Raw genomic sequence first — 12,906 nt, forward strand, 5'->3', positions numbered from 1 at the left:
AACAGATTGTGCCGTTGGTAATCTCATAATTACTCATTTTGTGTGCAGATGATCTGGTTATATTATCTTCCTGCAGTGCTGGTCTTCAACAGCTGTTGAGTAAACGCTCCCAATATGGTGGTGACTTTTACATCATGTTTAATGACATGATGATGAGGTATAAGGAGATCCGAAATTTAGTGCTTCTCGAATTTTACGTAACAGGCTTATAAATACATTTTATTTCTTGGCTGCTTGTGTTTGTGTATCAGTACAAGAAATGTTGGAATGTTTTATTGTGCTGTGTATTAGAGCTGCAATGATTTAATTAGTCGATCGAGAGAAAATTAATCGCCAACTATTTTGTTAATCTTGTTAATCGCTTTGAGTCATTCTTTAAGAAAAAAATCACAGTTCTGTGGTTCTAGCTTCTTAAATCTGAGTATTTTCTAGTTTCTTTAGTCTTCTACGATAGTAAATTGAATATGTTTGTAGGTTGTGGACTGTTGGTCGGGAGAAAATAAGACATTTTGGGTTGCATCTTGAGCTTTGGGACACAGTGATCAACATTTTTCACACATTTCTGACATTTTATAGACCAAAGAACAAATCAATTAATCAAGAAAATATTTGTCAGATGACTCGCTAAAGAAAATAATTGCAGGCCTACTGTGTATGTTTTTAATGTGATGGACTACTGTATGTTTTATGTTATACTGAGATATTTATCATAAATTAAATTTAGTTATTAATGATTAATTGTATCAAACCCTATGTAAACTATGATCCATTATCCTGACATTGCTGTTAGGAAACTACATGTAATACTATCCAGAATAACTGGGGCACTCACTTAAAAACATAAAAAATAAGGATAAACACAAGGGAAATAACAATAGCTTTCCATTTATTTTTCCATGTACATTTACATTGTAAACATTTACATGTAACTATGACATAAATTAAATATTACGATCATTTGTTAATTTAACACTATGTTGTACAGAATTCACATTCCAATGGATTTTTTGTGAGACATTCCAGTAATATATATTTAAACATACAAAGATACCAGCTCAAGAAAGGCTGCCACCAACCCCATAAAATACACCTTTTCACTGAAAATAAAACCGGCAGAGATAAAGAACACAATGAAATCAAGTATAACTAAGTGTTACTTGTTAAAACAATTCCCTCTGTTGAACTGCTGATAAAAACGACTCATTTCTTCATTGTGAGGGCAAGAAACTCCTTCCTGGTCTTGGGATCATCGTTAAATGTTCCCAGCATGACACTTGTAACAGTACTGGCGTTCATCTTCTGCACTCCTCTCATCACCATGCACATGTGACTGAAATGCACAAAGGAGGATTTTAAAGTTACCATGAAACCCCAAAGGTTAGCTTTGTAACTCACAGTGTTGAACTTGTATGACGTAAATGAAGGCACCCTTGAAACTATCATCTCTGTTTAACTATCTTTAGCCATCTTCATCATGTTATGGTTAAATATACTGAGTTAGTTATCCAGAAGAGATTAAGGAAATTTAAGTTCCAGCGGTTTCTTAAAAAACATTTGATCCATGTCTGAAATGGAGGCAACAAAAGCTGAATACTCACACAGCCTCGATAACTACTGCCACTCCAGCAGGCTCCAATGCTTCAGAGATAGCTGAAGCAATCTCTTTAGTTAGACGTTCCTGAACTGTAGAGAAAACAACACATTAAATGTACTGCAGAAAAAACAAAGATCATAACAAAAGAAATAACTGTAGTGAACAGTGTTTTTACCTTGAAGCCTCCTGCTGTAGATCTCAACAATTCTGAAAGAATATAAAAAATAAAAATTATGAATCAGATGTTGGTGCGTGCGTGCGTGCGTGCATGTGTGTGTGTGTGTGTGTGTGTGTGTGTGTTGTTTTTACGTACCTAGCAAGTTTGCTCAGACCAACCACTTTCTTGTTTGGGAGGTATGCTATGTGAGCCTGAAAAATTGAAACAAAGCAAATATGACTTAAAGCTTATCACAGATACATTGCTATCAGCATGTATGTCAGCAGGTAAGTACCAAAGGGTACGGTTAAGGTAATTGACAGGTAACACTGACAAAATTAAGTGTAAAATGTCATGCTCAGTAGCACATATTTTGGTCACGACTTTTAAATAACTAAATATAAGTGATCCTTCTCAAAATGTGTGTTTAAAAAATGAGAATTAGCCAGTATATTTTTTAATCAGATTTTTAATTCTCAAATATCAATATCAGTAATGGCCTCAAGAATACAGCATTGCATTACATTAATCCACAGTTCAGGACAGAATTTATTAAATTACCTTGCCAAAGAAGGGCACCAGATGATGTTCACAGAGAGAGAACAAATCAATGCCCTTTACAATCACCATCTCCTCATGGTTCTCATCAAAGATAGCATCGTTCATGATATCTGTGTGGAGATTAAATGTTAGCTTTACAGTCTCTCTTATACTGGAGCAAATACATTATATTAAAAGTGACAAAGTGACCAATGTGTCCATTAGTTAGGACCTAGAATTTAGCATAATAGGACGATTGAAACTTTAATGTTTCGAAAAATGGAAAATGGGAACAGGACAACTCTTTATAATATAGTGTAGCTGTGGGCCAGAAAGTGTATAATTGCCATATTGAAGTTTTCTTTGTTCTTTGAAGTGTTCTTTTGCCCTTCTTTAAATGTGTTTATGGTAAAATTTCAACTCACTTTTTCAAAAATATAATATGGCAAATGGCTCATGTGAAAGTATTGATAAGCTTTTGTCATCCGAAAAAACAAAAACAAAGAAAAAGCTGTCCTCACCTTGGGTTGTTTCCTTGTAGCCTTTGGTGAGGAACTGCATGGCTTTGGCTGCACGTAGTGGTGTACGTAGAAGTCCCTCCCGTTCGACATCCTCTCCAAGCTCACTCAGTACAGTAGTATAAGCTTTCTCAATATGAGGCAGTTTTGTTGCATCTACAGTTTCCTTCTCTTCTTTGCATAAACTATTTTGTTTAGACTCAACACGCATGTTCAGGTACTCTGCAACTACTCCATTCATCTCTGAAGCATGGTGATACTCCATTCTGGCTCTTAGTACTACTTTCAGCGAAAGACACTGCAGGATACAATTAAACAGGCCCAGTGGTACGCTGTTGGCTCAGTGGTCTCAAAAAGGACATCCCCTTGGTTTTTAAAGCCTGATGTGGAGCCGTGAGGCTACAACATCACTGAAGCCTCAAGATACCCATGAAGGAAATAATAACATGTGAATAATTTCCCCATTTGTCGTCTCTTGCAGGCCTTAACCTTCCAGACAGACAAGGTATCTAATTACCACATAAATCAGTTTCAAAATTCTCTTGCATATAATGCAATGAAGCAGCATCTGACTGATCCTGTGATTTGAGTTTAAATACCTAGAAGTCCCATGCTCTGATTTGAGGTCACAGAAGACTAGTCTTGAGTGCTCGGAACAACCGCCACTCACATGCAATCCTTAACATTCTTCTGGAGCCTTTGTCTACATGGACCAGTGAAATGAAACCAAATGAGATTAAGCAGAATTCTAAAATACAGCCCTCGACTGTCTTATGTTTCATGTAAAGTTTTGGATAAGAGTATAGAGTATTAGGAATAAGATGGAAAACATAAAAAGCAGGAGTCTAAAAAAAAAGTTATGAAAAATACTAGAGCTGGAAAAATTAAATTCTTCATGCATGGTATCTTCATCCCTTTTTTGTTTATATAAAGGCACTACTGCTGGCAGAGCATTTTAGAGTAAATATATTAAAAGTAAATTAAAAAAATGTTTTCACACAATCTAAGTAACCATAATCAAATATAAAATAACCAAATAATGGATGTATTACTTGCATGATAGTAGCCAAGTGTGACTGTCACCAGACTAATTGTACTCCTGAAAGCTGCTGGGATAGAACTGTTAAACTGATGAGTCAAAGGACATTTGATCAAAACTTTAAAACTCAGTTTCCTGTTTAATAAGCCAAACAAAAAAATGTTTTTTGCATGTGGACTATATGTGAAGCATGTCAGAATATATTTATATTGGTAGTAAATACTTTAAACTGAATACCTGTGAATGTCTGCTATTTGTGACTGTAAAATGGACAACAAATGGAAAACAAAAAATTAGTTTAGTTTAAGGCTACAACTAAAGATTATTTTCATTACCGTGAAATCGACAAATTATTTACTTGATTAACTGATTAAATGTTCTGTCTGTAAAATGTCAGAAAATAAAGAGTAGAGTGTCCAGCACCAAACCAAGATAATAATAAAAATATAAATAAAAATAAAGATAAAGTAAAACACTGAGCAGCTGGCCCTAGATATCTGCACTGGATCTCTGGATGAGTGAACATATGTACAGTCTATAAATATGTACACACATAATCAATAGTCTCAGTCTATCAGTAGATATAAATGTACACATATGAATAAATATGAGTCCATGTTAGAGCTGCGTTGGTATTGATTTTTTTTTTCCCTTACCATGCAAATTAGCGAAGCCATTCAAACCATCATGATAACCGCCATAAAAAAAAATAATTTAAACCTCAGATGTTATAAAATAATTGGTTCCTAAATACCATATTGGCCAAAAGGAAACCCTGATTATATGACGACCCCCCTTTTCCAACACTTGCAATAATCTTGCTGCTAATACCATGGAGCAGCATTTGACTGATCCTGTGATTTAATTGTAAATACCTAGAAGCCCTGTGCTCTGATTTGCAGAAGACTTGAGACCGATTAGATCAGAAGTCAGGGTTCAGTGACAAAAGAAAAGACCTCCACATATTTTACCTGGGTGACATCAACATAACCATTACGCCACTTTTTGCCCTGAACTTAAATCTTACCCATTGACATTAATTGCTTCTGCAGATCATTGCTGCATTAACATAATTTCAAGACCATATTTCTTATTTATTATTTAAGTATTAATTATTAATATGTTTAACCTCATCGTCTTTTAAAAACCTTTTTGTTCTCTTTAAAGAGATACGTATAATTGGTCTACATGCCAAATACAGAAAAGGCAAAGAGAAAACTGAAAATACTAATAATAGGGATTCTAGGAATAATACAATAGTTAGGGGAAACCAAGAATTTCTAGGAAACAAAACTGGTCACTTCTTCGAAACAAAATGGAACATAAAGCAGGAAGAGCAGAACACAAATCATGTAGAACTATGAAAAATTAGTATGAAAATTTAAATCCTGTTTACCCACAACACAAAGGGCTATTTAAGCCTTGGGCTTCACTGTGATGAGGACAGTCAAGTGAACAACTATGTATGTTACAGACTCTTTGTTCCTCTGTTTTTCAGACATTTCTAATGGTTTCACCTCAAAAATCCCACTGTAAAGTGTGTTTTTGGCTATAATGCAAACACATTTGACATGATGAACTGTCCACCACACAGTGCAGCATTTCCCGTACATAAGCTCTACTTGGGCAACCCGCCCGGGTAGATAAAATACGAATTCCAATTTTTTTTAATCAAGATGCAAAATTGACATTTCACAATGCGCACAGACCAGCAGACCTTCAGCCCTAGAAATACTTCCAAATATAAATAAAATATAAATATAATAATATAATTTCAACACTGCTTACTGCAGCCTCAGTTTGTGCCTCACACAGAGCTGCTGATAGCGTTCCTAAGTCTGATAGTCAACAGAGAGGCAACGTTGTGCTAATAACCCAAAGATTTATTCCTTTTCTGTGGCAGTAAACACAACACACAACCCACTGATGAATAACTGTGCTATATTCAGAGCTTAACAAGATATTCAGATCTGATGAGTGACGATGGTAAGCTAAACATTAACATGATAAACAGTGGGGCTACGGCTACGTGCTGACAGTCCCCCACAGACACACACACACACACAAACACAGACACACACCGGAGAGCTGTAGTAGAGCCGCTAGTTCAGCTGCAACACAGGTAACACAGAAACTTTTACAAAGGGCCATGAATGTGCTTCTAGTGACCGTCAAAGCTCTAGCGCACTCTCTGTGTTTTCAGTGCAGACACAGAGAGTCTGACAGCTAGTGTTGTCGTTTGCGAACAAAACAATGCACACACACGCATATAACATTACTGTACTGACAGCCAGAGGGATACACTCACTGAATGCAGCGCGTGTGTGTGTGTGTGTGTGTCGCTGCTAATCTCTATATAATAAAAAAAATTTTTTGAATCTTACCACCTTTCATAGTTTACAATGCTTTGTGAAACCTGCAATATGAAAAAACAGATGGCTGATACTGTCTCAGATCCTTTCACTGCAAGGGAACGGTGCGTGTTCAGTGATTTGTTCACTGAGTGTACACAGAGAACATCAGCCCTGGGTGATAGACAGTCGCTGAGCAGCTCAATCCCACCCCTCTCTCTCATCCTCCCTCTCATGTCTTGAAGTCTCAAATTAGGAAGTAGTACCAAATATTTTATTTAATAATTAGATGTTGCGAAAATATACATGCTATACATAACAGGGTAGGACTTTGTTATAGCAGCTTTCAGTTTGGAACAGTATCTTTATCCAACTAAATTCTCAGCTCACAGGCTTATCCTTAACGAACAACCACTCTCAGATCACCAGTTAGCGACCCGAACTGAGCGCTTGGCCGTGTTTCAGTTCAGTGAGTGGGACTATGCAGTCAGAGCTCCGGTCAAGCACTGAACAATTCGGTGAATGAATCTTTTTAATGAACTGATTCTAATGATTCAGTCTACTGTAAAGAACTGCTTTGTCCATAACTACTGACAGCAGCTGCTCATGGCTAGTTATTTTGCTTGTATTTCTTCTTCATTTTTGCCTACAATTGCCGTCCATCTGACCAAAAAAATGTTTCTGTGTAAGAATTTAGACATTCCAGCTGGCAGTGTTCACTTAATTTCACACTAGTCATAAGTTCAAAAGGTAAACATAAAATAATTTATTATTTTGATTCTATGGTTGGTTTTGCTTATTTTTTTGGATTACATGACTTTTGTATTTGTATCCTCTAGGGGTTTTCTAAATCTCACCTGCACAATTTCTTCTGCTTTATTTTACAGTGCAAATAAATAAAATAAAATAAAAAATAAAACGTAATGCACTTATTGAAGTCTTACAGCATTTTTAAGTTAAACAGGTGTGTAGCTCTACAATCAACACACTTTTCTATGCTTTATTTGTTTGCTCAGACAGTGATCATCAAGACCAGTTTCACCTTCAGTCAGTGTTCATTAGTGTTGTGTTCACAACTTGTTTCTGCTGCCCCCAAGTGGCCACAAAAATCTGTTAATGCAGGTTTAAATTCAATGTAAGGTGTTAACATGAGTCCCACTGATACCCTTTTGATTTATGGTTGAGCATCAGATTTGACGTTGATATCATCACCAAACGCTACATGAATGTATTATACAAGATCAGGCCATATGGTGCTTTAGCTATATTACCCACAGAAACTGTGTATGTAAAATTTTTGAAGAGGCCCACGTCAGCTACAACATACAGTAGCTTGCGGCTTGTCCTCGCAGCCTACACACGTTGCCTCTATAGATATAGTGTAAGCCCGTAACGCAGAAGTATAAATCCAGATTTAAACCTACATTTAGGTAGAGAATTACTGGTGCAGGAATTTGAGATTGGATGATGTTGATTAATTTTGTTGTGATGTGTATACATGTCCATGTCTGTGATATTGTGATTCTATGTCATACTTGGTCATGTTTCTGTAATACAGTCAACTCATGGCATGCGATATATAAACTGATTTAAAGTGTCAAACTTAAACTATGATTGTGAACACACAGAATCACACTGGACAAAATTGGATCATATCCCATCTTTGTATGATAAACACAGTTTAATGCAATACCATACATTTTAAAAGTATAGAATCATAAAAATACACATACAGGAACATAGGAATCATAATATCTATACATGTACACAATGTGAAGCACTATGTATCCACTACATTAAATAAATATTATCCGTTATTCATTTCACTTTTTGGTAGATATTCTTTGTATCTTCCTTGTACCAATTCCTGGTCCCAGTATGACATTTGAAACAGTGCTGGTGTTCGTCTTCGGCAAATTTCTCATCACTATGCACATGTGACTGAAATGCACAAAGGAGGTTGTTTAAATGATCACAGATGTCTAAAGCACGTTCATAATTTACACAGAATCTATTTATTATTATATCTGCACTTGGAGTCATAAAAGTATTGACAAATCTAGATTGCCACTATCATCTTAATTTCTACACTGGCTTGTGTGCTAAGAAAAACGCTGTCCTCACCTCAGGTTGTTTCCTTGTAGCCTTTGGTGAGGAACTGCATGGCTTTGGCTGCCTGTAGTGGTGTACATAGAAGCCCCTCCCATTCAACATCCCCTCCAAGCTCACTCAGTACGGTGGTATAAGCTTTCTCAATGCAAGACACTTTCTCATTGAAGTGAATGGGATGGTCTGTTCGAACTTTCAACTGGAACTGTATGTGTCCGCGTGGATTTGAAAGTTCAGTTAAGCACAATTCTTCGGCCCCAGACTCTTTATAAGCACTTAATATTAAAGGACTCAGGGAATGGGGACAAAAAAAAAATCCCTCTACACACCAGTGTGACACTGACCAAGAATTTCAGGATGTTCTCAGGTTTAAGTCCAACCAGCTTGTGTTTGGGAAGCTGGTTTAGAAAATGTAAGATAAAGGACAGATGCAGATGAACTGTGTACTTGACCTCAGGTGAAATATGGTCTTGATATTCCAAGAATATCAGTAGTAATCCTGTTGAACTAGAATGTCTGGTGGAGAGTAACCGTCACTTTAAAAATGTTAATTAGAATTATGCACAGTGACACACTTGGAAGGTGAAACGATCATCAGTCTCTTTGATGCAGAGTTGCAACTCTAACAAAGACGATGTCAGTTGACATAATTCACACTCCATTGTCCACATGAGAGCATTTGGCACAGTTAGCTCAGCCAACTCAAACAGCTCTTTGTTGTATCTTCTCTTTGTGTTGTGGCTGTAAAATATCTAATTTTGCATACTCTGTTTCCACAGTCTTGTATGTATTTTCCTTTTGTTTCGAGGACACTTTTCACATATTTACCACATTTGCTTTACTAGAATTTTGTTATGGATTTCTTCTTATAAAATCCAGTATTAATATAAAGCAGTCCTCATTGATTTGCCACATTATCTGCATCAGCCTAGATAGCTACTACTGTATGAACAGTATGACAACATCTCTGATAGTTGACACATTATATATCGTTATTATTATTATACATGTCACAAAATATATCATTATTATCACCCATCTGTAGCCTAAACATAATCATAAAACACCTTAATCATGCTCTAGTTGCTATTAGCAGATAGTGTATGAAAACTCAAGTCACTTCGTCCCAACAAAAACCACAAACTAGTATATTATTATCACGTCTTGGAGTCCAAGACGTGCAGTTTAGTATGCAGCTTTGATATTTGGTATCATTTGAAAATGATAGCATTAAATTTAGGGCTTCTTCCCAAAATCTAAGATTATACATCCTCTTCACCATCAGATTGAAGTTCAAATGCTGTCTAAAAACAAGCAGCAGTACAAAAACTTGAATTTAAAGCTATAATATGTAACTATTCTGCATTAAAATGTCTAAAAACAACTAGACCTATGTTATATATTTTGTTTAGTCCCAAATGTTTCCATCAATTTTCAAACCCAGAGAAATCCTTAATTTTAATCAAGGTAACAGTCCGTTTCATTTGGTCACCTGTCAATGGCGTCTACCAAAGAGTATACGCATACGCATCGGCCTTGTGGTTGTCTGCCAGATACTGCCATGAATTGACTTTTCAGTTTTAAGCCACTTTTTGCAAACTTTTTAGGTCTTGGTCATTTTTAACTATATCTTTTAACCTGATGAAGGGTTTAGTCATTGGACGTCTGGATCTTAAGTTATCAGAGAAACACACCAAGCAAACTTTAGCAGCAGCTCCGCTAGCAGCCCCCCTGATTGTCCTGTGTCCACTGAACAGTGTTGGAGAAACACAGATTTTTTTTTTTATGTGAAACTGCTTTATTCAGTGTTTTTAGGTTTTAATCACTGTGTCTGTTTGTTTTGCAGAGGAGACCTCTGTGGATAATTCGACTCCTGTTAAAAACATCCTGAACCATGAACACTGGAGTAATCCTAACCCAGCAAAGCTGGTTGTTTAACAATTAAGACAATAACTCCCATGATCCAACGCTACTTCACAACATCATCAAACTCTTTCTTTTGTCATTGTTTTGATTGAGAGACCCCTAGCGGCTGAAATTACATATTGTGCATTTAAAACTAGATCAGACATTGAAATCTGGTCAAGTGATGACTCAGTGCTACACACACATTACAATACCAGAAAAATGTTTTAATGCCCCAGATATACCAGGAAGTTCACTTACTCCCTCGCGATTATACAATTACAATTATTTATTTTGTTGTGCTCTAACTACTGTTCTTGTGGGTCTTTTCAGATACCTTGTCTTCAGAATTCAGGTGAACACCTCCATACTTCACAGCACATAAGCAGACGAAGCGTGTCTCTGCTCAGCCCAGGTAGGACTGTATGTCACAAACACCTCGTCCTGTTTGTCCTGCAATTTTACTATCTTAGTCTATTTCATACACCCAACATCTACAGCAAGTCTATCCATCCTAGAGGAGGGATCCCTCCTTTCTTGCTCTTTCTGAGGTTTCTTTCATTTTTTTCCCTGTTAAATGGTTTTTAGGGAGAGTTTTTTCTCATCTAAATCAAGGGTCCAAGGACAGAGAATGTTGTATTACTGTACAGAGTGTACAGTCCCATGAAGCAAATTTGTGATATTTGGCTATACAGATAAAATTACCTTTACGTAATTCACACAACTAATGTTGCTTACCTTTTAGCTAGCTGGTGAAACTGTGGTGAGTTTAGATTGCCTATCTATTTGGAAAACAGTTTGTAAGGTTAAAGAAAAACATCCATTTTGCAACATTTATGTAAATATGTTTATTTCAGACATGAATATATATATATGTATATATTTATATGAACATACAATAAACAGACAGTTAGTGCAGACTACGGAGGCAAAGAGGTTCACAGATCAGTTAGCCAGGGCAGGACAGAAAGGGAAGACTAAAGGGCAACACACACACCGGCCACGCCGTGTCATTTGATGTCCATAGCACACACCTGACCCTCCATACAGGCAGAAGTTGTTAAAGTATAGTAGCTGGGTTCAGCCAATCCAAGGAGCAACTGATAAAATAGTTGCTTTACTGGAGTGTCGACACTGGGAATTAGGAAATGCATATCTTGACAAGCATGTACATAGAAAACAGTGGGTGCATGTTTTTTGATGTACTTCATATACCGCAGCTGTGTGTTGCCCTTAAGAATAAAATACATTAGTGGAGTGCAAATAATAAATGTAAGGTCTAATCTCCTGTCAAGTGCCGGAGACCTCATTTAAACATGCTAGGAGCTCATATTAGTCAAGTATATAATATAACCTTTCACAACTTTTATGGAAAAATAATATTCTCATATTAACAATACTTATAAATGCAGGACATATGGCAATATATAAATACATATATATTTAAGTAAATTCCAGTGGAGCTTTTCACAGCTCAGATCCAGTTATGTTTGCTGGTCTGTCCGCCTAATGTCACTCTGCAGGCCAAGGCTTGTGGGTGCTGGTGGGGCTCCTCGGGGCCTTCGGACTCCCCTGAAAGACAATGTGAACGACAGGGCTTATTATTCTGTAAATGAATATAAATTGTTGAGTTGTTTAAAGGGTTTAACTAACTTTTAACTAGTAACTAATAACTAGTGTGCAAGAAGCCTCTATACAGATACTAAATATAATATAGATACACTATTACTGTTGACTGTTAATAATCAGTATATTCATTTAAAAAAAAAACAGTCTTAATTGTATTCACATTGTAATTTTAGATTCATTTAACATGATTAATTAAAAAAAAACCATACAGTGGTAGTAATATTTTACTATTTAGATAATAAAGTTGTATGCTTCCCAAATAGAAAACAATCCAAAGGAGCTTAGTAACACCTATAGGGGGCAGCAGTGCACCTCTGGTCAGTGTTGCCCACACCCAAACTACAGCCTGGAGCTCTGCTGTGGAGTTGACCCTACCCACTTTAAACACAAGAGTCATTTCTCACTGTACAGTTATGTTGAGTGTGACCTGCACTTAAATCTGCTGATTCCCCAGCAGTTTTAAAGCTGGTAGCGTTCACACTTTACAGCTTGTGACCCACAAAAATGAACCAGTGCCAACTAAAAAGTGAATTCTTGACTCCAACTGCTGATATTTATTCATCTTTTATAGGCTGTTAAACCTGAAAAAACTGCACTGGGGAGTTTGCATCAAAACTAAAAGGTAGCCACCCATTCGTTATAAGGTAGGTCATTTTATACTGGGAGAGTGTTTGTTTGACTGGTTTTGCAGTACGTCTCTCTTTTACATGTATCCTTTTATCTGATATAGCTTACAACAAAATTCTTATTGTATTTTTTATGCAAAATTACAGTCACCTTAAAGGTCAAAATGTGACTTCCTCATCCTCACTGACTCAGACTATGTAGATGTTCCCTATTTCCCTGAATCAAAGTCTTGTCTCTGTTTGGGCACATTAGATGGGAAGGTGGACTCACCAAAGCAGTCTGGGTCTTTGCATAGTTCATGTGGGCGTAGAGCAGCACAGCTGTGTCGTTGTGAGACGCCTCCAGTGCAATGGACAAAGCATTGCTGCCATCCTGTAGACAGAAGGGAGGAGGAAAGAGAAAGGGAGAAACCGAAGCAGAGATAAAAGAAGGGAAGA

The 12,906-nt window shown here is 36.7% G+C and overlaps 2 protein-coding genes and 1 long non-coding RNA gene across 8 annotated transcripts in view; 1 reads left to right on the forward strand and 2 right to left on the reverse strand.

The window, feature by feature from the left end:
* Nucleotides 1–12,826, forward strand: part of LOC137187596 (uncharacterized) — a 42,060-nt gene extending 29,234 nt beyond the window's left edge. For all 3 annotated transcript variants that reach the window (XR_010929243.1, XR_010929241.1, XR_010929242.1), the window contains 3 exons: nt 10,547–10,628; nt 12,414–12,486; nt 12,722–12,826. This is a non-coding gene — a long non-coding RNA (uncharacterized lncRNA). The remainder of the gene's footprint in view (nt 1–10,546; nt 10,629–12,413; nt 12,487–12,721) is intronic.
* On the reverse strand, nt 740–10,146 carry LOC137187595 (GTP cyclohydrolase 1-like). Its single transcript, XM_067596612.1, has 6 exons — nt 2,813–10,146; nt 2,313–2,422; nt 1,908–1,963; nt 1,770–1,801; nt 1,599–1,683; nt 740–1,330 (listed from the first exon to the last, which is right to left on the reverse strand). Exons 1-6 carry the CDS (start codon nt 3,072–3,074, stop codon nt 1,201–1,203), a joined length of 675 nt encoding a protein of 224 aa, XP_067452713.1. The 5' UTR covers nt 3,075–10,146; the 3' UTR covers nt 740–1,200.
* The window catches only part of kank3 (KN motif and ankyrin repeat domains 3), a 35,173-nt gene continuing 33,313 nt past the window's right edge, over nt 11,047–12,906 (reverse strand). For all 4 annotated transcript variants that reach the window (XM_067596597.1, XM_067596595.1, XM_067596596.1 and 1 more), the window contains 2 exons: nt 12,740–12,841; nt 11,047–11,785 (listed from right to left, as the gene is read on the reverse strand). In XM_067596597.1, the coding sequence (XP_067452698.1) occupies nt 11,726–11,785; nt 12,740–12,841 (162 nt within the window). In that variant the 3' untranslated portion in view covers nt 11,047–11,725. The remainder of the gene's footprint in view (nt 11,786–12,739; nt 12,842–12,906) is intronic.

Source organism: Thunnus thynnus, chromosome 8 (assembly GCF_963924715.1).
Source record: "Thunnus thynnus chromosome 8, fThuThy2.1, whole genome shotgun sequence".
Taxonomy (NCBI): domain Eukaryota; kingdom Metazoa; phylum Chordata; class Actinopteri; order Scombriformes; family Scombridae; genus Thunnus; species Thunnus thynnus.

Excerpts from the sequence above, each read along its gene's own strand:
- LOC137187595 (XM_067596612.1), bottom strand. The coding sequence starts at position 3,074 with ATGGAGTATCACCATGCTTCAGAGATGAATGGAGTAGTTGCAGAGTAC. Across the intron at positions 1,802-1,907 it reads GGTCTGAGCAAACTTGCTAG|AATTGTTGAGATCTACAGCA; the intron begins GTACGTAAAAAC and ends ATATTCTTTCAG. Across the intron at positions 1,684-1,769 it reads CTACAGCAGGAGGCTTCAAG|TTCAGGAACGTCTAACTAAA; the intron begins GTAAAAACACTG and ends TTTTCTCTACAG.